At 34.9% G+C, this 20,352-nt stretch overlaps 1 protein-coding gene across 1 annotated transcript in view; it reads right to left on the bottom strand.

Annotated features, from left to right (window-relative positions):
• Nucleotides 1-19,869, bottom strand: part of LOC123661473 (ubiquitin-conjugating enzyme E2 R2) — a 31,546-nt gene extending 11,677 nt beyond the window's left edge. The window contains exons 1-2 of the mRNA XM_045596428.1: nucleotides 19,298-19,869; nucleotides 15,754-15,840 (exon numbers count right to left, since the gene is read on the bottom strand). Of these exons, the coding sequence (XP_045452384.1) occupies nucleotides 15,754-15,840; nucleotides 19,298-19,477 (267 nt within the window). The 5' untranslated portion in view covers nucleotides 19,478-19,869. The remainder of the gene's footprint in view (nucleotides 1-15,753; nucleotides 15,841-19,297) is intronic.
• Between the last annotated feature and the right edge of the window lie 483 nt (nucleotides 19,870-20,352).

Raw genomic sequence — 20,352 nt, 5'->3', positions numbered from 1 at the left:
GCCAATTAAGCTATGGAACGATGTACCCATTACCCATGTTACCATTTTTGTCAAAGAATTTTTGGGTAAATTTGAATGAATGCAAATCTACAGTAGCAGGAAACTGCTATCCTGTTTTTTCTGCGTCAATTGAAAAAATCGTGAAAAATAATAACAGATGTTGTAACTGTATAACAACGTTCCAGACGACATTTTGTTATTTTCAAAGCTACTACTAAGAATTAGAGTTTCCTATATTCGTCTAACTATTAAGTCAAAACTATCAACAAGTTTTCGTTCTGACTAATACTGAAATCCTATTTTAAAGCGACAAGTATAAAAACAAAAATATGTAAGGGTCATCTATAAATTACGTCACTCGAATTTCACGAGTTTTTTGACCCCTTCCCCATCCTTGTCACATAATGTCACACTTCGTTCCCTAACCCATCCTAAAGTGTGACGTAACTTATGGAAGGCCTCTAAAGAACATATGAACATATATACTGAGTCAACTCTACTTCTAATAACTTTATTTTTTTGTTACATAGGTAGATAGGAAATGAAGTAAATGTTATTAATATCTTTAAAAAATGATATAGTCAAAAGTTGTTAGTTGACTCAGTATACTTAGGAGCCATCGATATAATAGTATAGGTATGTTTTTAAATATAATCATCATTACAGCTTATACAGTCCACTGCTGAACATAGGCCTCCACAAGCTTACGCCAAAAATAACGTGAACTCATGTGTTTTGCCCATAGTCACCACGCTGGGCAGGCGGGTTGGTGACCGTAGGGCTGGCTTTGTCGCACCGAAGAAGCTGCTGCCCGTCTTCGATCTGTGTACTTCAAAGCCAGCAGTTGGGTGGTTATCCCGCCACCGGTCGGCTTTTTAAGTTCCAAGGTGGTACCGGAACTATGTTATCCCTTAGTCGCCTCTTACGACACCCACGGGAAGAGAGGGGGTGGCTATATTCTTTAGTACCGTAGCCACACAGTACATTTTTTTTACAGTACAGTTTTAAATATAATAGTAACTTAATTTTATACTTCAGGCCTATAACTTTTTGACCTTACTAAAAATTTAATTACATGCTAATGACGTATAAAGAACCTACTCGAAGAGCTTATTTGCATTGTAGCGTGATATTTTATAGCCTATAATCATCCTTTAATAGGCTTTTTAATGCAAAAACTGATTTATTATACGGGTGATCCCGAGATAAACAATATTTTCGGCATTATTATAGACGTATACCGCACTGTAGGTAAAATATCTTATGAATGTATAAGCTGTCTTATAACTTTATAAATAAATAAAAATAGGTAAAAAAACTTTTTAAGTTAAACGGTTTTATGTTAAACATACATTGCAATGTTTAAGATAAATTTACTAAAAACCAAAAAATAATAAAATAGATACAGTCGTGGGAATTATAAACATATGCATAGACTAGACTAAAATAAAACCGTGGGGCACGTCAATTGTCTACAATCGTTGATTAAAATGTTTGTTTTGTAATGTTACACTATAATTAGGCAGTTGTTCAACCGACAACGATGGACGTGTGATAAGTAGGGCTAGAATGTGGAAACAAGCTAGCAAGCTCGATTATAAGCGAGTTTTAGGGTTTCATAGTGGTGAGCGAGTAGTACTTTTATCATATGTTTTGTCGATTAAAGACAAACTACGAGCAGTGAAACGATTCCTCGCCAGCCAGCAGTGTGAATGTCCAACGATAAACTAGTTGAAACATCTCTTTTATTTACATGGAGTGTATAACTATTGGAATTTCCATGAGCAAGAAAATAGTAAGTAATTTCCTCACCGTCTGCGGGCCAACTGCCTATTTTAACGACGAATTAAACGATTCTTCTATCGCACATTAAGTCGATAATTTGTAGACAATTGACGTGCCCCACGGTTTTATTTTAGTCTAGTCTATGCATATGTTTATAATTCCCACGACTGTATCTATTTTATTATTTTTTGGTTTTTAGTAAATTTATCTTAAACATTGCAATGTATGTTTAACATAAAACCGTTTAACTTAAAAAGTTTTTTTACCTATTTTTATTTTCTAGTTTTTAGTTTTTATTTCGCATTCTGTTTAATTCATTTAGTGCTTCATTATTGCAAGGCCCATCTTAAATATTGAGGTTGTATAGTGCACTGTATTCTTCTTGTCAAGCCCTTTTATTTGATACCCATATTGGTGGGATTGATAAAAAATTGTTATCAGACATTTGGTAGCGGTGGCCAGCTTAGATTTCAATTTTGCATAGTAAATTGTATTCTACTTGTTGAGACCTTTCATTTGATACCCATGTTGATGGGATTGATAAAACCTAAGTTATCCGCCATTTTGTAGAGGCCGCCATCTTGGATTTTAATTTTATATAATACATTGATTATACTGGTTGAGCACTTTCATTTGATACCCATATTGATGGGATCGATAAAACCTACGTTATCCGCCATTTTGTAGCGGCCGCCATCTTGTATTTCAATTTTTTATAGTATATTGTATTCTGCTTGTTGAGCCCTTTCATTTGATACCCATGTTGATGGGATTGATAAAACCTACGTTATCCGCCATTTTGTAGCGGCCGCCATCTTGGATTTCAATTTTTTATAGTATATTGTATTCTGCTTGTTGAGCCCTTTCATTTGATACCCATATTGATGGGATTAATAAAACATAAATTATCCGCCATTTTGTAGCGGCGGCCATCTTGAATTTATAATGATAATGAATAAACATAATTGTATTGTCACCAAAATCCAAAGTGTATACAAAATTTCAGATTAATCGGTTGACAGGAAGAGGGTGAAATTTGAATTACTAAATTTGACCCAAGAATAAATAATAAATAAAAAATAAAACAAACGGGGTGAGCTAAATAAAACCGTTTAAAAAGAAATTTATCTTTTACATTACGTTTATTCATATGTTTCGAACAAAATTTTTAGGTCTATATATTTTACTTTACAACACAAAAACTCCTTAAAGATAAATCGTGGTTTTTTAAAATGTAGACAATTCTTTCAGTTGGTTAAAACATAGCATGAAAGAGTATTTAATGTTACAATTGTAAAGTTATAACTACCTCAACGTGTAGAAAAAAATCCACCAGCTATCTAGCAGTTTTCTTAAACATTTCAGTAATTGCAGGAGTAAGTAAAGTATTGTTTTTGAACTAAAATAGAGCTTCTAAATCTTGTAACACATTGCAGGTAGGTACGTTTTAATTTGCAAAGTTGTAGTTAAGTGACACAAATTATAACAAATAGATACAGGCTTACGGTTATGTACTAAACAAAGACTCAGGGAAAGTAACCAAACAGCTCAGCTAACGGTCCTGTCTAAGGAGATACGAGAGAGCATGCCTAAGCCTGTCATACATCTTATTCATAGGCATCTGATTATCCTTCCTAACAATGCCTTTGGTTTATAAACGGCATGTGTATATTATTGTCGTTTTGTAATATCTATGTATCCGGTATGTAACTACTACCTATAGTCTGTTCGCGTTAAGGAAATTCTGACTCATAGCCACGCCACTCGACCAAATAAATCGTAATAAATTTTAACACCTGTCTGAAGGGTTTTCTTCAATTGTTCCATTTGGATACGGTGTATAACCCATATTACTTATTATAAATTTGACGTTTGTTTTCGAACTATTATAAGAATTAAATGTTGATTATTTGGACTCGCGATGTCGCAATTTTTGGCATGATAAATATTAATATTATCACTGAAATAAATATAACGAAAACGATTTAACGATCATCGTTTAGTAAAATCCATCGTCTCTATTTCGACAGACGTAAGGTTCAAAGTCGACGGTTATTGATACATCAGATTTTATCAGAACTGCAAATGTTTGAATTCTAACTAAATCGTGTGAACTTCCACATCTGACCTACTGGCCCACTTTCCTCAACCGGTAAGTTTTTCTTAACAACTAACAACAAATTTATAGCGAAAAAGACAACGTATTCAATATAATTAATTTTATTTGTTCATTTGCAGTAATGCTGTGTAATGTACAATATAACCTGTATTGAGAATGTTTTTACTGTGCAAAATAAAAGTATGTCAATAGTAGACATATTAGTCATTTTTTTTATTAATAGTTAAAAGTTTGTACTTATGATTATGTATAATTATAGCGCTAATAATATTCAAATACTAAATTAATTTTTGGAAATAAGAATAACAATTTAAAAAATTTATATAAACATTTCTAATAAAAAGTTTTCGCAAATAATAAGATAAAAGAGTTTGTTCATTTGTGATCTTGCTAGCGTTTCTTGTTTACAAAATCATGATAGCGCTATGCTGATACTTATGGACGGGTTAACAATAAAAGTCAATTAATTTAACACATATAAGCACTCAACGGAAGTGACAGTGCAATAATGACCTAGTACCTACCAGATTCAAGCAATATCTATTAATTCCAACAATATAACTAATAAAGGAGTTATCAACATCACATAGCAGTCTGATGGTATTGCGAACGCGTAGCGTGTAGTTCAAATCGCGAATCATGCAAACAATTTGCAACACGGTTTGCAACTAATAATCAGGCATCGAAGTTTCGTATCCGATGATTTGATAGTTCGATACTCGTCAAATTATTTGACGTTTGTGGTTATAAATAACGGCTTGAGTCGCCGCGGGATGATGATAATATTTTACACTCTACGTTACTTAATGATTAATTGTTCATTTCTAAGGGGAAATATTTCATAAAATTGGCTTATCAGTTTTTGATTACAAATAAGCAGATCGTTTTCCTTATTTATCATTAGTAATAATCAATGTAAACGAGTCCTTTAACAAAGAGATTGATGAGGTAACTACGTACCAACTACAACAATAGTACATATATCATATTGAGATCGCTCAGGTGATCTTTGGTCTTGGTTCTATTTATACCACAATACAATTTTTTGACTGTAATTTTTAATCTTTATTTAAATGTTGAAACTTCAATTATCTTTCTATTTCATGTATAAGTCTATATAAGGCGAGGACGATCTAGATAGCCTGGCTTCCTTTAACCGGCCGCCTTTAATTTTCCTTAACCTTCAGAGAGAACTGTAAAGATATTTTTTATAGACTTCATCGTAGCTCCCTTTTTCGTTCTTACTAGGTGAGATAGGCACATAATTATATCTTTTGCTATCTAATATAATGTATATAATATAAATATATTTTACTGAGGTAGGGCATAGCAGGAAATTTCCTACTTAAAATATAGAAGCAGCCCGACTGTGTGGGGTAGTACCTCAACCTTACAGAATATCACAGCTAAATAATATTGTTTTCATGCAGTGTTGTGTTCCTGTTGGTGAGTAAGGTGACTAGAGCTCCTAGGGGAAATTGGGGATAGGGTCGGCTACGCACTTGCGATGCGTCTAATGTTGCAGACGTCTATAAGCTACGGTAATCATTTACCATTAGGTGAACCGTACGCTTGTTTGCTGACCTAGTTATACATAAAAAAAACTAAAATTAATTAATTAATTTATGTTTTTAATAAATTTAAGACCTTATGTCCTTAATAGCACAAATCCTTGACAACACATGCACTTCCAATAAATACATAGTGTAACCACAAAGAAGATCATATACCGATACGATAATATAACACGTTATTTTTTATTATATGCGACGACGCGTTGGCGCAAAGGTCACAGCACAGGTTTGTGGTGGTTGCGGGTTCGATCTCCACACATGACAAGCAGTTGTGTTGGCCATACAGATGTTTGCCATAGTTGGATGTTTGTGCAGGCCTTGTGGATCTCCCCACCGTACCACGGAGAGCACGTAAAGCCGTTGGTCCCGGTTGTTATCATGTATACCTGATAGCGATCGTTATTCATAGTAGGGAATAATATATCCGCCAAGCCGCATTGAAGCAGGGTGGTGGCTTAACCTTTGATCCTTCTTCTACATGGGGAAAGAGGCCTATGCCCGGCAGTGGGATATTACAGGCTGAAGCGTTATTAATTATGTATATGGAAAACCTTAGATTTTAGATCGTTTCTTTGTTCAGGGCATTCATTCTAAATAACAAGTGTATGTTTTGAGATAAAAAGAAAAGAAAGTTGAATGCAGTATTTTTGACACAAAATTTAGAAGTTTCTTTAGAGAAAAATATCACATTTATTGATATGTACATATTTAACAAATGAATATAAACATAATTAACTTTAGCGTATGTTACGGAATTCGTTCACAGATTTTGAAAAGCATTTCGTTATTTAAAACGTTTTAAAAACGGAATAAACTTTTGATAACTCAATAACGAATTGCGTCCCACTGGCCTGACGTAATAGACCAGACGATGAAAAACATCCCTAAAATACTAAACCGTCTGTTTTCAAATTATTATAAGAGAGTTCCGAGACAACACATCTCTTGCAAAGCTATAGAAGAACGTACTTTCAATGCAGCAAAACGTAATTGAGTTATTTCTATACCCAAGTATAATTATTATACTCCAGTCGTATCAGAATGAATTAACCAGAACAGTAGTTTCACACTTTTAGTTGTTCAACTATACATATTTTAATTGTTGAAACTAATTAATTTATTACATTGGTTATGATGAACATTACATTTTACTCATAGTCGAGTGTTATGGTGATCGAGCACAAAGTAAGATACTCGGTGCGTCGCCCCTGGCTAAAAATACACGCGGTTCACGGAGCTTCCTCACAAAGAAAGCGCGTGAGTTCCGACCTCCAAATCGATTTTACAAATATCATGCAATTAGAATAGTTTGGACTTAATTAATCAGATAAATGTTATCGTTAGTAATTTCACAATTGTTAATTTTCAACATAAGTTTTCTTTATATGAGAGACGTATATAAAAATTATAATACAGTATTGTTTCTTAAATTCCTGAAAAATTAGGGCTTTTACTACATAATGCCTTATAAAAATAACATAGAAGAGACATTATTTGTGTACATTGATTTTTGAGAATCGTAATTTGATTATAAGTACGATATTTTTTCGCAGCTGGCACCAATATCTGGATAATTTATAAATTGCAATGGTATGTAATATGTCAGCGCTACTCGTACATGCCTGTACAAATGTGTAATAAGGAAGTAACTAAAAGGATACGACTACGGCGTATTGCGGAAAACGAGAAGTACTAGAATATTTCGAGAATTAATGAATCTCGGAACCGGCCTCGGGCAGGTCGAATGTTCGGTGACGCACGCATCCCAACACGCAGCTTCTTTTGTTGATAAAGTAGCTTTCATTCCCATCAGTGTTGGGAAATGATGGCGTTGCGCATTACCAGTTGCGTTTTAGGATAATTATATTACGTACGTCAACGTCCGATTTAAAAATCGTAAGCACGTGGTGGTTTAAGACGGTATATACTCAAATTTTGGCAATGATCGTGGGCCGATGAGATCGCTTTCAGAAGCTGAAGCTATTTAAAGAAGCGTGTGAATGTAGCACAAGTTCAAACCGACCACCGCGACGCAGGTCGTCGCGAATAAGGTTAATTACCCCAAGGCCAGGGTAACATTTAAAGACTTCACTAGAAAATTCGCACACACGTTTTTCCACTGATGAAACAATTTAAGAATCACTATTCTAAATTTTTACATAAAAAAAAAAAGAAAAAAGAGCATTGTAACAATAGTGACGATAGTTTTTAAACAGACAATATAATGATCTTATTTCGAAACTTCTGGATTGAGGTAACCCAGTTGAATTACAATCACTGTTTATTTATGCTGTCTCCATTGTATGCGACGGATTTTTTTAGTATCTAAAATACTTGTTGGTTCACTGAAATGTTAATTCACATCACATGCTTTAAATTAAGTATAGGTACTGTATGTCGGTTAGTAATCATCGCTGTTGCTACAAACTAAAGGTCGTTCAACCATTATATCCTGTTTGATGAGCCATTTTTTACTACGTAGTTGCTTAAATGGACTATTCTCTAGTAAGCTTTTATTTTATAATGCATTACTTTAAGTATTTTACATTCTGAATCAAATTTATACTACGTTTAAGTATTTTAGTGTGTTTTTTTTTATATACTACCGTTTCTTTGCGATACCGTTGTTTTTCGCAATATTTAGTAACATGCAATTGACTGGTTTATTTTTATTGTTTTCAGTTATGTTTGCGCACTAGGTATATTATATAGTTTGACAAATATAATTACACATGTATGATAAATATATAAGTCTGTTTACAATAAGATTAACAATATGCTTGATTTAGTTTGCTATCAATAAATAAAGGAATGTGACAACAACGTAATTAATTAATCAGAAATCTAATATATACCATAATTCCAAAGACAATTTAGTGTTGTTGAAGATTATATCTGATTTGATGAAATCGTGACAATTATTAACCTCTCGGCTTTCTAGCAGTGCTCGGCGTATTATCGAGTGATTCATACTTACGAGTAGTTTGATGACCTGTCTCACCACTATATCGCGACTCGGTCTTTATAAAACTAACGGTACCCTCGGCCACGGTATTACGGGTTCCAATCGTGTTTTTGTATTGTTTAACGTATATTTCTGCGGCGCTATCGTTTTACGACATGTTTATTTACGTGACGTCATAAATAATACAAAAGTTTTGTATTATGTATATGATAATTGACGCGGTATATTGTTTGTCTTTAAAATGAAATTAATTCCTTACTCTTAATAATAATATAACGGTTAATAATCTGGACATAGATGTCGAAACTAAAACAATTTTAAAAATAAATGATAAATAAAGAACGATAATTTAGCCCTATACATTACATCATTCAAATTGTATTTTTAACCGACTTCCAAAAAAGGAGGAGGTTCTCAATTCGACTGTATTTTTTTTTTTTTTTTTTTAATGTATGCTACATCAGAACTTTTGACCGGGTAGACCGATTTCGACAAATTTTGTTTTAATCGAAAGGTGGTGTGTGCCAATTGGTCCCATTTAAATTTATTTGAGATCTAACAACTACTTTTCGAGTTATATCTAATAATGCGTTTTTACTTGACGCTTTTTTCGTCGACCTACGTTGTATTATACCGCATAACTTTCTACTGGATGTACCGATTTTGATAATTCTTTTTTTGTTGGAAAGGGCATATCCCTAGTTTGGTACCATGATAAGGAAACCAGGATCTGATGATGGAATCCCAGAGAAATCGAGGGAAACTCTCGAAAATCCGTAATAACTTTTTACTGGGTGTACCGATTTTGATAATTTTTAATTTAATCGAAAGCTGGTGTTTATCATGTGGTCACATATAAATTTTATCGAGATCTGATAACTACTTTTTGAGTAATCTTTGATAACGCGTAGTTGCTTGACTATTTTTTCGTCGATCTACGTTGTATTACTTGTCGATGTAATTGAAGTCTGTTTTTTTTTCGTTTGCGAGCAAACACAATTATAAGAATAAATTTACTTATAAAAAACACCGTATATGATAAAAAATTGCGTAACCATGACTGAAACAAATATGTTGATTTAAAAAGCGACAGGATATTTCAACAATACAAAAGGAATATAAATTACGCAAATTTTATTGATATCATTTGTCGTCGGCATATATTTATTCAAATGAGTTAAGTTATATGCTACTGCGTACAACCGGAGTATAAAAATTTTGATTTCATTGTTGAACAAATGCTAAGTGGTTACGGCAGTAAAGAATATAGCCAACCTCTCTCTTCCCGTGGGTGTCGTAAGAGGCGACTAAGTGATGACACAGTTCCACTACCACCTTGGAACTTAAAAAGCTGACCGATGGCGGGATAGCCATTCAAATATGCTGGCTTTGAAATACACAGGCCGAAGACAGGCAGCAGCGTCTTCGGTGCGACAAAGTCAGCCCTGCGGTCACCAACCCGCCTGCCCAGTGTGGAGACTATGGGCAACACACGAGTTACAGCCATTTTTGGCGCGAACTTTTGGAGGCCTTTGTCCAGCAGTGGACTGTGATGATGCTGTTAAATAATTTTTGTAAAAAAACATTAAACAATGATTTCACGGTCTCATTCAAAGTAGAACAAGTCGGTCAAAGTTGATTTGGGACAATATGGTCAAAGACGTGGAAATTTAAATTATGTTGCTTGATTGTGACCCGATATTGTCTAACAAAAATATCATTGAAATAAAATTTAGTTATTTGTTATGATAAAAGTGGCATCATTCTTAACGATTCCATTAATTATGATTAAATCAGCATAAGTGTTAAGGAAATAATTAAAAATAAATAAATAAATATCTTATCTATACTAATATTACAAAGAGGTAAAGTTTCTAACTTTGTTTGTTTGTAGCAGGTAATCTTCGCAAATACTGATCCGATCATGAAAATTCTTTCACTAACAGAAAAAGCTATTCTATTCAGGATATGATATAGGGCTATATTTTATTGTTATTGAAAAAAAAAAAATCTGTGAAAAATTATAGTACATGTAAACCAAGTCGTAGAAATACGAGCGAGATGAAAACTTCAGTATATATTTGCATCACAAAAATAATAAGCACCCAACGAAGCTGGGCACGGGTCGGCTAGTAACTTATATACACGGCCTTCTGTTCCTACGGTAAGCAACTTAATGCTGGTGTTTATAGGTAACGGCCGACTGATATAGCAAAATATATATATGTTTTATAAATATACATATAAATAATACATATATACAAATGAATACAAATATAACACTCAGATTAAGGCGGGAATCGAACCTACGACCCACGGAGTACAAAGCAGGGCCACAAACGAGTTAGTCTATTAGAACGGTTATTAGAACATTTCATGTTAAAACGCTAATTTTATTTGCTAATACATATGCATGTGTCAGCAATTTCTTTAAGATATGACTGATGCATTGAGTCACGTTTAGTATCGTTTTCGTTTCGCGAAAATTCTTGATAAATTTAAGAGCGTTTACAAAAATTCGCAAGACTTAGTATTCGTGAACATTTTTCGTCATCTATTCTAGTCTCCAAGCTCCCGTACTTTATAACTAGATTAATTATTATTAAATAAAAACTTCTAGCAGGGCCCGTTTCTGTTGATAAAGCTTATATAACACATTGTTACTGATAGGCTATGTGAGTTTGAGGGAAAACCTTTAGGGTCTATTTAACCTTGACTAATTAACCACAAATATTGAACTTACAGGTTACAAATAGAATAATTGTGTTTGCTCGCAAACGAATATAACGACTTCAATTTACATCGATAAGTAACACAAGTAGGTAGTCGAAACATAATTAATTAAAAACACATGATTAAAAAAGAATGATCAAAATCCGTTCACCCAGTAAAAAGTGATCAGGTAACATAAAAACACACATAAAAATTTGAATTTAGAACCTCCTTCTTTTTGTGAAGTCGTTTAAATATTCGAATGTAAGTTTGGTGGTGAAAATGAAAAACATTTTTAAAACTATTCTGTTAGATGTAAGTAGTTTTACGTCAGAGACAGTCTTTTTAACCGACTTCAAAAAAGTTAAATTAAAGTATAATAAAATGGTAGGAAAGTCAAAACTGTAAATTGAATGTTTTTTTTAAAGAATACTTGGGGTGTGATCTACAATCGATACCGAAGCCAAAAATATAGTTTTTAAAATTTTTGTCTGTTTGTCTGTATGTATGTCCGGGATAAACTCAAAAAGTACCGCATGGATTTACTTCAAATTTGGCACGAATATTATTAAGAAGTCGGGTCAACATATAGGCTACATATTATCATGCTATCACCTACCGGGAACGAGCAGTGAACCTTTATTTTCTCAACGCATTCTGTAACAACGTGTAATCCTAACGACGCATATTTGAATGTTGTTGTTATTATGTTAATAACCATGCTATATTAGCTAGTTTCACACTATAAAAATCACGCAATATAAGTAACTAAGCCGATAAACATAATTAAATGAATATAAGTAGACAAGAAATTTTAAAGCAGCGCCATCTATGAGATTTTTCTGTAGATATGAAATGTAAAGAAGAAACGGATAAATGAATGTTATTTTAAAAGGTATAATCGTAGGTATTTTTGGTGCTGTATAGCGTTCACGCTGTGTGGCTACGGCACTAAAGAATTTAGCCACCCCCTCTCTTCCCGTGGGTGTCGTAAGAGGCGACTAAGGGATAACAAGGTTCCACAACCACCTTGGAACTTAAGAAGCCGACCGATGGCGGGATAACCATCCAACTGCTGGCTTTGAAATACACAGGCCGAAGACGGGCAGCAGCGTCTTCTGTGCGACAAAGCCAGTACTGCGGTCACCAACCCGCCTGCCCAGCGTGGTGACTATGGGCAAAACACATGAGTTCACGTTATTTGTGGCGTAAACTTGTGGAGGCCTATGTCCAGCAGTGGACTGTATAGGCTGTAATGATGATGATAATGATGATAGCGTTCACGCAGACGACGTCGCGGGCAGCAGCTAGTTCAAAATAAAGTTATAAAGAATATTCGACGAGTTCTATCCTTAACCTTGTTATAATTTAAATTACACCTAAAAGTACATAGAATATGCTAATAAAAATATCAGGATTTAAACACATAATTTATTATTTAAGACCGTCTTACATTTGTAGTACACTAACTAGATATCGGTTTTATATCCTATGGCAGTAGGGTTTGCTTCGCTACGGCAGTCTAGAAGTTAGCCACCCCCTCTCTTCCCGTTGGTGTCATAAAAGGCGACTAAAGGTTAACAAAGTTCCAGCACTACATTGGAACTATTGAATCCGAACGATGGTGGGATAACTATCCTGCAGCTGGCTTTTTAATTACACAGACCGAAAACGAGCAGTAGCATCTCCGGTGCGATAAATCCAGTCCTGCCGTCAAAAATCCATTTGCACAGCGTGGTGTCTATGGGCTAAACTCTTAAGAGTTCTCAGCAGAAATTTCGGCTTTCAGTTCCCGACAGCTCCACTATTCCCGGTAATGGCAGCGGTCGAGGTAACGGCTGGGCGGAGGGTGATAGGAATCACCGGGTTACGGGAGGCTGCAAGCCAACACTACACCTGGCATTAGGACGACCATTGGGACCAAGTCTTCTTATGAAGCTCAAAACAACACAAGGCGAACCGTTTGCTCTCGCCCTCATATCCGAGAAGAGGTCGAGAAAGTCTACTGACAGCTGTATTCGTCGAGTGCACACAAACCTGAGACTTGGAACACCGAAGATCCACGTGCACCATTTTTCGGAAGTCCTCCCGGATTATCGATGTCAACGAGATTAGTGCGGAGCTTGAGAAGCTTAAAAACGGGACAGCCCGGTGGACGACAGAGTTACGAGTGAGCTCCGTAACGTAAGCCGACCTTTCCTAAAAGCCTGTGTGAGAATCTTTAACACCATCTTCCAGTGGGGACCACGCCAGACGCGATGTCTCTCTTGAAGAATTACAGACCGATCTCACTTCTGAGACTCGTCTATAAGGTAGTTACGAAGGTTGTTAAAAATCGTCTCACCCACAAGACACGACGAATTCCAACCAATGGAGCAGGCTGGGTTTTGAAATGGCTACAGCACCGTGGACCACATCCATACTGTTCGGCAGATTATCCAAAAGACGGAAGAATATAATCAACCGCTGTGTATGGCATTTGTGGACTACGAGAAAGCCTTCGACTCTGTCGAGACCTGGGCTGTCCTGGACTCTCTGCAGAGATGTCATATCGACTGGCGATATATCGAGGTACTGAAATCTATGTACGATGCGGCGACGATGACCGTTCATGACAATGACCAAAGAACAAGACCTATTTCCCTCCGGCGTTGGGTAAGACAGGGGGATGTAATATAACCGAAACTGTTTACCACTGCGCTAGAGGATATTTTTAAGACCTTGGATTGGGGGGAACGAGGCATCAACGTCAACGGTGAATTCATCTCTCACCTTCGTTTCGCCGACGATATTGTCATCTTTGCGGAGACGCTGGATGAGTAAGGCCAAATGCTGGCCGGCCTAAACGAGTCCTCCCGAGGTGTCGGTCTCTGTATGAACTTGGATAAGACGAAAGTTATGTTTAACAACCAAGTCATACCGATACCGGTATCGGTCGATGGTACCCTTCTCGAAGTTGTTCAGGATTATATTTACCTAGAATTCTCGAAGTTGTTGCGGCCAACTAGGCCGCAACAACTTCGAGAAGGAGGCCGATAGGAGGATTCGGTTGGGCTGGGCGACGTTTGGCAGACTCCGTCGAGTCTTCACTTCGAAGATTCCGCAATGCTTGAAGACTAAAGTTTTCGAGCAATGCGTCCTGCCTGTGTTAACATACGGAGCCGAGACGTGGACACTGACGAAGGGACTGGTCCACAAGTTTAAAAGTCGCTCAACGTGCAATGGAACGGGCTATGCTTGGGGTTTCTCTCAAAGACAGGATTAGAAATGAGACTATCCGCGAGAGAACGAAAGTAACCGACATAGCCCACAGAATTAGCAAGTTGAAGTGGCAGTGGGCTGGTCATCTGTGTCGCAGGACCGATGGCCGTTGGAGTAGACGGGTCCTAGAGTGGAGACCGCGTCTTGGCAAACGCAGTGTGGGACGTCCTCCGGCCCGTTGGACCGACGATCTACGTAAGATTGCCGGTGTAGGCTGGATGAGGATTGCGGAAGACCGGGATGTGTGGCGCGAACTTGGGGAGGCCTATGTCCAGCAGTGGACTGCGATAGGCTGAAGTGAGTGAAGTGAATTCTTAGTTTACTTAGTTTTCTATTATATAATCGATATTATATATCGATACCAATACTCTGATGAGAAAAGAAGTGCGGTTTGGAAAAAATATTAAGCAATGCTTCGTTTTATTTTCAGCCAAACCGTGCGCTTTTTAATTATCATAAAGTGGTATGTCAAAATAAGCCTTGCCAAAATTAAATGTTAAAAACAATGCTGGCTCTTTCGCCATTAATTCGTAGTATTTCGGTTTCTATGTTCATGTATTATTCCAATTCGGAATAACGGGACAGAGGCCTATGTTCAGATGTGGGATATTACAGGCTGAACCGCAAGCGATATATCGGTATATATTTATTTTTGTGACTATATAAATTATTTCCTATTTTTTTTAAACAAACCTTATCCTGATAAAAACGACGACGAGTACAAACAATATCCAATTTGGTGCAATCTTTCGAAAGTCACAAGCTTAGATATATTTGGCGATTCATTTCTATTAATATTCTGTGCAATCGCAAATATTAAGAATAAAATCGAAATAATTTTTTTTTGCATTTTAAATTTTATATAAAATTGTTTAAATACGAAAGCCGTGACAAGGATACAAGAACAACACACCGTGAAAACAATTTACGGTCTACGTTGTATGTTCATTGTTCGTTTTATTTTTTATTTTATTCTTTTATATAGGGAGTACAGTGATTTTGAGGCCACGTTTTTATAAAGCCAATCTCAAGATGGATTTGTATATACATATTTAATAAGTTAAGGAAAGTAAAAAATTAAATGAAAATTAAATGAAAATTAAATTCTTTTCTTATTTTCAGAGTTTTTTTCATTATAAATTGGGGGGTCGTTTGATTTATTACTGCATATTATTTATAAAACTACTTACTGAATTTTCTAAAACTCATTATTACTTCAAATTACTTTTTAAAGGAATGTATCTAAATGGAATCTATTTTTACATCAAAAACTAATTTTCTTAATATTTTTATATTAGCTTTATCCTAAAAAAATATTTATAATTTATAAAACTTACCTCATAAACATTTGGATGCCACACTTTTGTTAGAAACCTAATAGACGGAGGTGAATATGGGTAGTCTGGTGGGAACTTCATATGTGCCTGTAAGTAAATAAGATATTATTATAACTTCTATCCGGATTCTGTTTATATTTCCTATAATAGAAAACAAATAAACATTTAAAACAAATACAAATATATATTACAATCTTCATTAAAGCTCATTATTGATAGGGTATTAAATATGGTTAAAATAACGATTTTAATCTATAATCTATAATATATAAAAGCGAAAGGTCACTCACTCATCACGAAATCTCCGAAACTATAACACCTACAAACTTGAAATTTGGTAGGTAGGCTCCTTATAAGACGTAGGCATCCGCTAAGAACGGATTTTACGAAATTTGACCCCTAAGGGGGTAAAACGGGGGTTGCAAGTTTGTATGAAAGTACTATGTTTTTGAAGTAAGAGACTTGAAATTTAAAATGTATGGCTCTATAGATGGTGAGAAGGTGTCCAAATAATGTATCTTTAGAAATCAACTCCCTTTTGGGGTTAAAATGGGGGATGGTAGGTTGACTTACTCATCACGAAATCTCCGAAACTATAACAGCTACAAACTTGAAATTTGGCAGGTAGGTTCTTTATAGGGCGTAGTCATCCAATAAGAACGGATTTGGAACGGGGTTGGAAGTTTGGATGAAAGTCCTATGGTTTAATTTAAAATGTATGTTCATGATGATGAATGTTCAGTATGATGACATGATGGTAAGGAGGTGCCCAAATAATGAAATTTGGTATACAGATAGTCTAGAGCTGAGAAAGGACATGGGCTACTTTTTAATGCCAAAAAAGGGGTATAAGAGGTTGAAAGGTGAGGATGAAAAGTTGTATGGAAGTATCAACATTTTTAGAGCGGATTGAACGAGAGGATTGAAACATTTTTTAGGCTGATTCGATATAAATAAATTATGACATTGAAATTTTGTAAAAGTTTTTTCCTTAAGGGTGTAAAATAACAATAGGGAATAGAGGATGAAAGTTTGTATGTTGAAATATGTAAGATTAATGTGAATATTTTATAAGTTTGCTACAAGAGATAAAATATTAGAGATATTCCGATATCCAAAATAAACCAGAAGATATATCAAAAAAATGCTGTCCAAAGTTACTATTCCACGCGGACGAAGTCGCGGGCACAGCTAGTATAATATATAATTTATTATATAGATATACTAGCTGACCCTGCAAATGTTGTTTTGCCATTGCCCCCCGTTATAACTTAAGGGGATGAAAAATAGATGTTGGCCGATTCTCAGACCTACCCGATATGCCCACAAAATTTTATTAAAATCGGTCGAGCCGTTTCGGAGAAGTTCAATGTTTAACACCATGACACGAGAATTTTATATATAAGAGAAAGATAACAAAATAAAAAAAAAATCTTTAACAGAGACACTCATTCATCTGTTCCTATGGTGAGCAACTTAATACTTGTGTTATAAGTAACAGCCGACTGATAACATTTATGGCAAGAATTAAATGTGAGTAGGAACAGAACATTTTTGTTTTATTATAAGTACCTAATAATGAATAGTTGTGAAAAGTTCTTGAATATTTATATATATAATTTTGCCTCCTATTAACATTACTTAATCATGAAATTATATTTGGCCGGACACTTTTGTATGCAACTGTTGTAGACTATATACAATTTTCAACAGAAAAACAATATTTGTATATTGTTTAATTTACAGTTTGTTACTCTAAAAATAAAAAAATAAAAGAAACCACACAGAAAGTTGCTAAATTTTTCATTTTATAAAATAATTGGTAAATGAATTGTAAATTGCTATTACTCTTTTTCAAGTTAATTGGTAAAATAAAACATTTTTCCTACATTTGAGTCATATATTATGATGAATTATTTATGATAAATAAATTCTATTTTTGGGTATGTATCTATATATAATTAGAAATTAATAATGTCTATTATCAATATAAAAACTCGATCTTTGTGGAGGAAATTTTTTCTAACCTATTCTCTTGGAACAAAACTTATATTAGTTGACAATAAGAAGCACTTTTTATAAGAAGTACTTCTTATTGTCAACTGAGAATTCTCTTTTGTACATTTAGATATATCTAAAATAGAATTTATTAGACACATTTTGGATCATTTTCTAATTACAATATCAGCACATATAATAGAAAATAAGTAGCTGCATATTTCATTATTAACCCCACGTTCCATAAGCTTCTGTTCCCCCAATAGGGTCAGGGCTAAGAACTCTTTGTTAAACTATTGTTACAATATGAGAGCACAATCTATAGGTATTGACGTATGTTAAATATTTGTTGAAACGCTGTACAAAGCTCAAGTCCGATCGTGCATGGAATATTGCAGTCACTTGTGGGATGGCTCAGCTAAATATCAACTCGCCACACTGGACTCAGTTGAACGCAGAGCCAAGCGGCTAATTGGTAATGCCAGTTTGGTGAAATCTCTTCACACTCTGGCTCACCGAAGAAAGGTTGCCAGTCTAATGGTCTTTTACAGGTTGTACTTTGCCCTGTGTGCCCTGGAGCTGCACGAGCTCATACCCCCATTTTCTTTCTTCTATCGGACTTTCAGACGTACCTCAGGCTTCCATCCCTACCTGATTGATATACCTGTCATACGTACAATGCGCTTTGAATCATCTTTTTTAATGCGCACAGCCAAGGAATGGAATTCCCTGCCGGCGTCTGTATTTCTGAGTTCATACAACCCGAACATATTTAAAGCGTGAGTGAACAGTCTTCTTCTGGGCGAACTCGCTCCATCTTCGACTTCGTCTGTGCTCTAGAGCTAGACTGAGGTCAAGAGTAAGCCCATAACATAATAATAATAATAAAAAAAGACATCATTTGAGTCTTTATAGTATAAAATTTTAGGAAGTAATTTGTTAATTGAAGTTACATAAAGTCATATTCATTTAAACTCTCATTAAAAGTCTTTTCATAAGCTATAATTAAATTAGTCTTAGTGTTATTTTATTTGTTAGTAGACAGACTGATGTAATTCATTCTTGGTTGGCTGAGGGAATTATGAACATGAAATCTTGAAATATGAAAATGTGATGTAATTATTAGTATTGGTTATTTAACTATTAACAACAGTAATTCTCAAATTGTGGTACGCATACCTCTAGGGTATCCTGGGCACCAATAGAAGAACAAAAAAAAAGTGGAAAGCACTACTTTCAATAATACCCCCAATTTTTTTTTTTTACATTCATCATTTTATGTTATTCCAAAAGATTCCAAAGCTAAGCTAAGCTGCTAAAAATACAAAAATAATAATTTACACTATTAAAGAAGTATAAATAATAAGTTTTTATAGCAATGTGTGAGACAAAATAATGAGCCAAAAAGAATGATCTTAAAATAAGATTACTTGAGTTTAATTCTTTTTTACCTCTAAGATATTGTTTTTTTTTCTCAATAAACTTAGTAAAACAAAATTTAAATAAAAACGTATTTTAAATGACTACACAACATGAACTGTCTTACCTTGAAATATCCGCCCTGGTATAGCGTGTCTGGAGGTCCGAATATTGCAACTTCCCATTCAAACAAATTGTCCTCACCCAATAACTTCACTCTAAAACCTTCAACAGGCTCCTCCTGTAGACTTTTATATTCTAAAGCCAACGCTCTCAAAGCGGAACTGGTTGGTACAGTACAAGACATTTTTACCAATTATGCTTTTCACTAACAATAGAAAATTAAAATTGCTAGCTACACGTAGAAATCCTATTGACATAACACCATGGAACTATTTTCGCAATCCACGTATTCACGAGGCATTTCAACTTGTCTTATAGTCACAATAACAACGAACGAATTTTAGTAAACATATCGCCTAGATATAGCAGATTATATGATTCGCGCACTCTTCACTTCAATATACATTCATCTGTTGCTTTTAATTCAGTTTTAAAAATAGAAATTTAATATTTTAACAAAGAGCAATAAAACGATGAGAAAGTCACAATTCAATGTACATGTACAAACAATCGCAGTTCCAAGGAAAACGTCTGCGTGTTCATCTGTACACAGCTGCTACCTGAGTTGCCCGACCGAATATTGTAGAACAGCTGTTAGTTATTTCCGTTCCGTGCTTGATTGCGCAGCGATGTGACGCACACTGCCATTATTGACTAGTAAAAGTCAATGCTGCCATCTTTTGTTGTTAAGTAGTAAATGCGACTCGTGGTTTTATTGCAAACGTTTACTATTTATTTCCACAATGGTAGACTAGATGGCAGGGAAATTTCAAGTTTAGTACTTACAATCGTTATAAGATGGCGTTACGTATCATTAAATTTAGATAAATTTTACAACATGAAACTTTCAGACATCAACTCTATCAGCAGTGCCAATTTTTAACCGACTTCAAAAAAAAGGAGGTTACTCAACTCGATCGTATAGTATCGTAAGATACTATTTTTTAATGTATGTTCGGGATAACTTCGTTTATCAACCGATTTTAATAATTCTTTTTTTTTTTTGTTGGTAAGAAGATACTCCAAGTGTGGTACTACGATAAGGAAACCAAGATCTTT

Source organism: Melitaea cinxia, chromosome 17 (genome assembly GCF_905220565.1).
Source record: "Melitaea cinxia chromosome 17, ilMelCinx1.1, whole genome shotgun sequence".
In the NCBI taxonomy this organism is placed as follows: Eukaryota; Metazoa; Arthropoda; class Insecta; order Lepidoptera; family Nymphalidae; genus Melitaea; species Melitaea cinxia.
The sequence above is the reverse complement of the archived record's forward strand: the minus strand, read 5'-3'. Positions and strand labels throughout refer to the sequence as shown.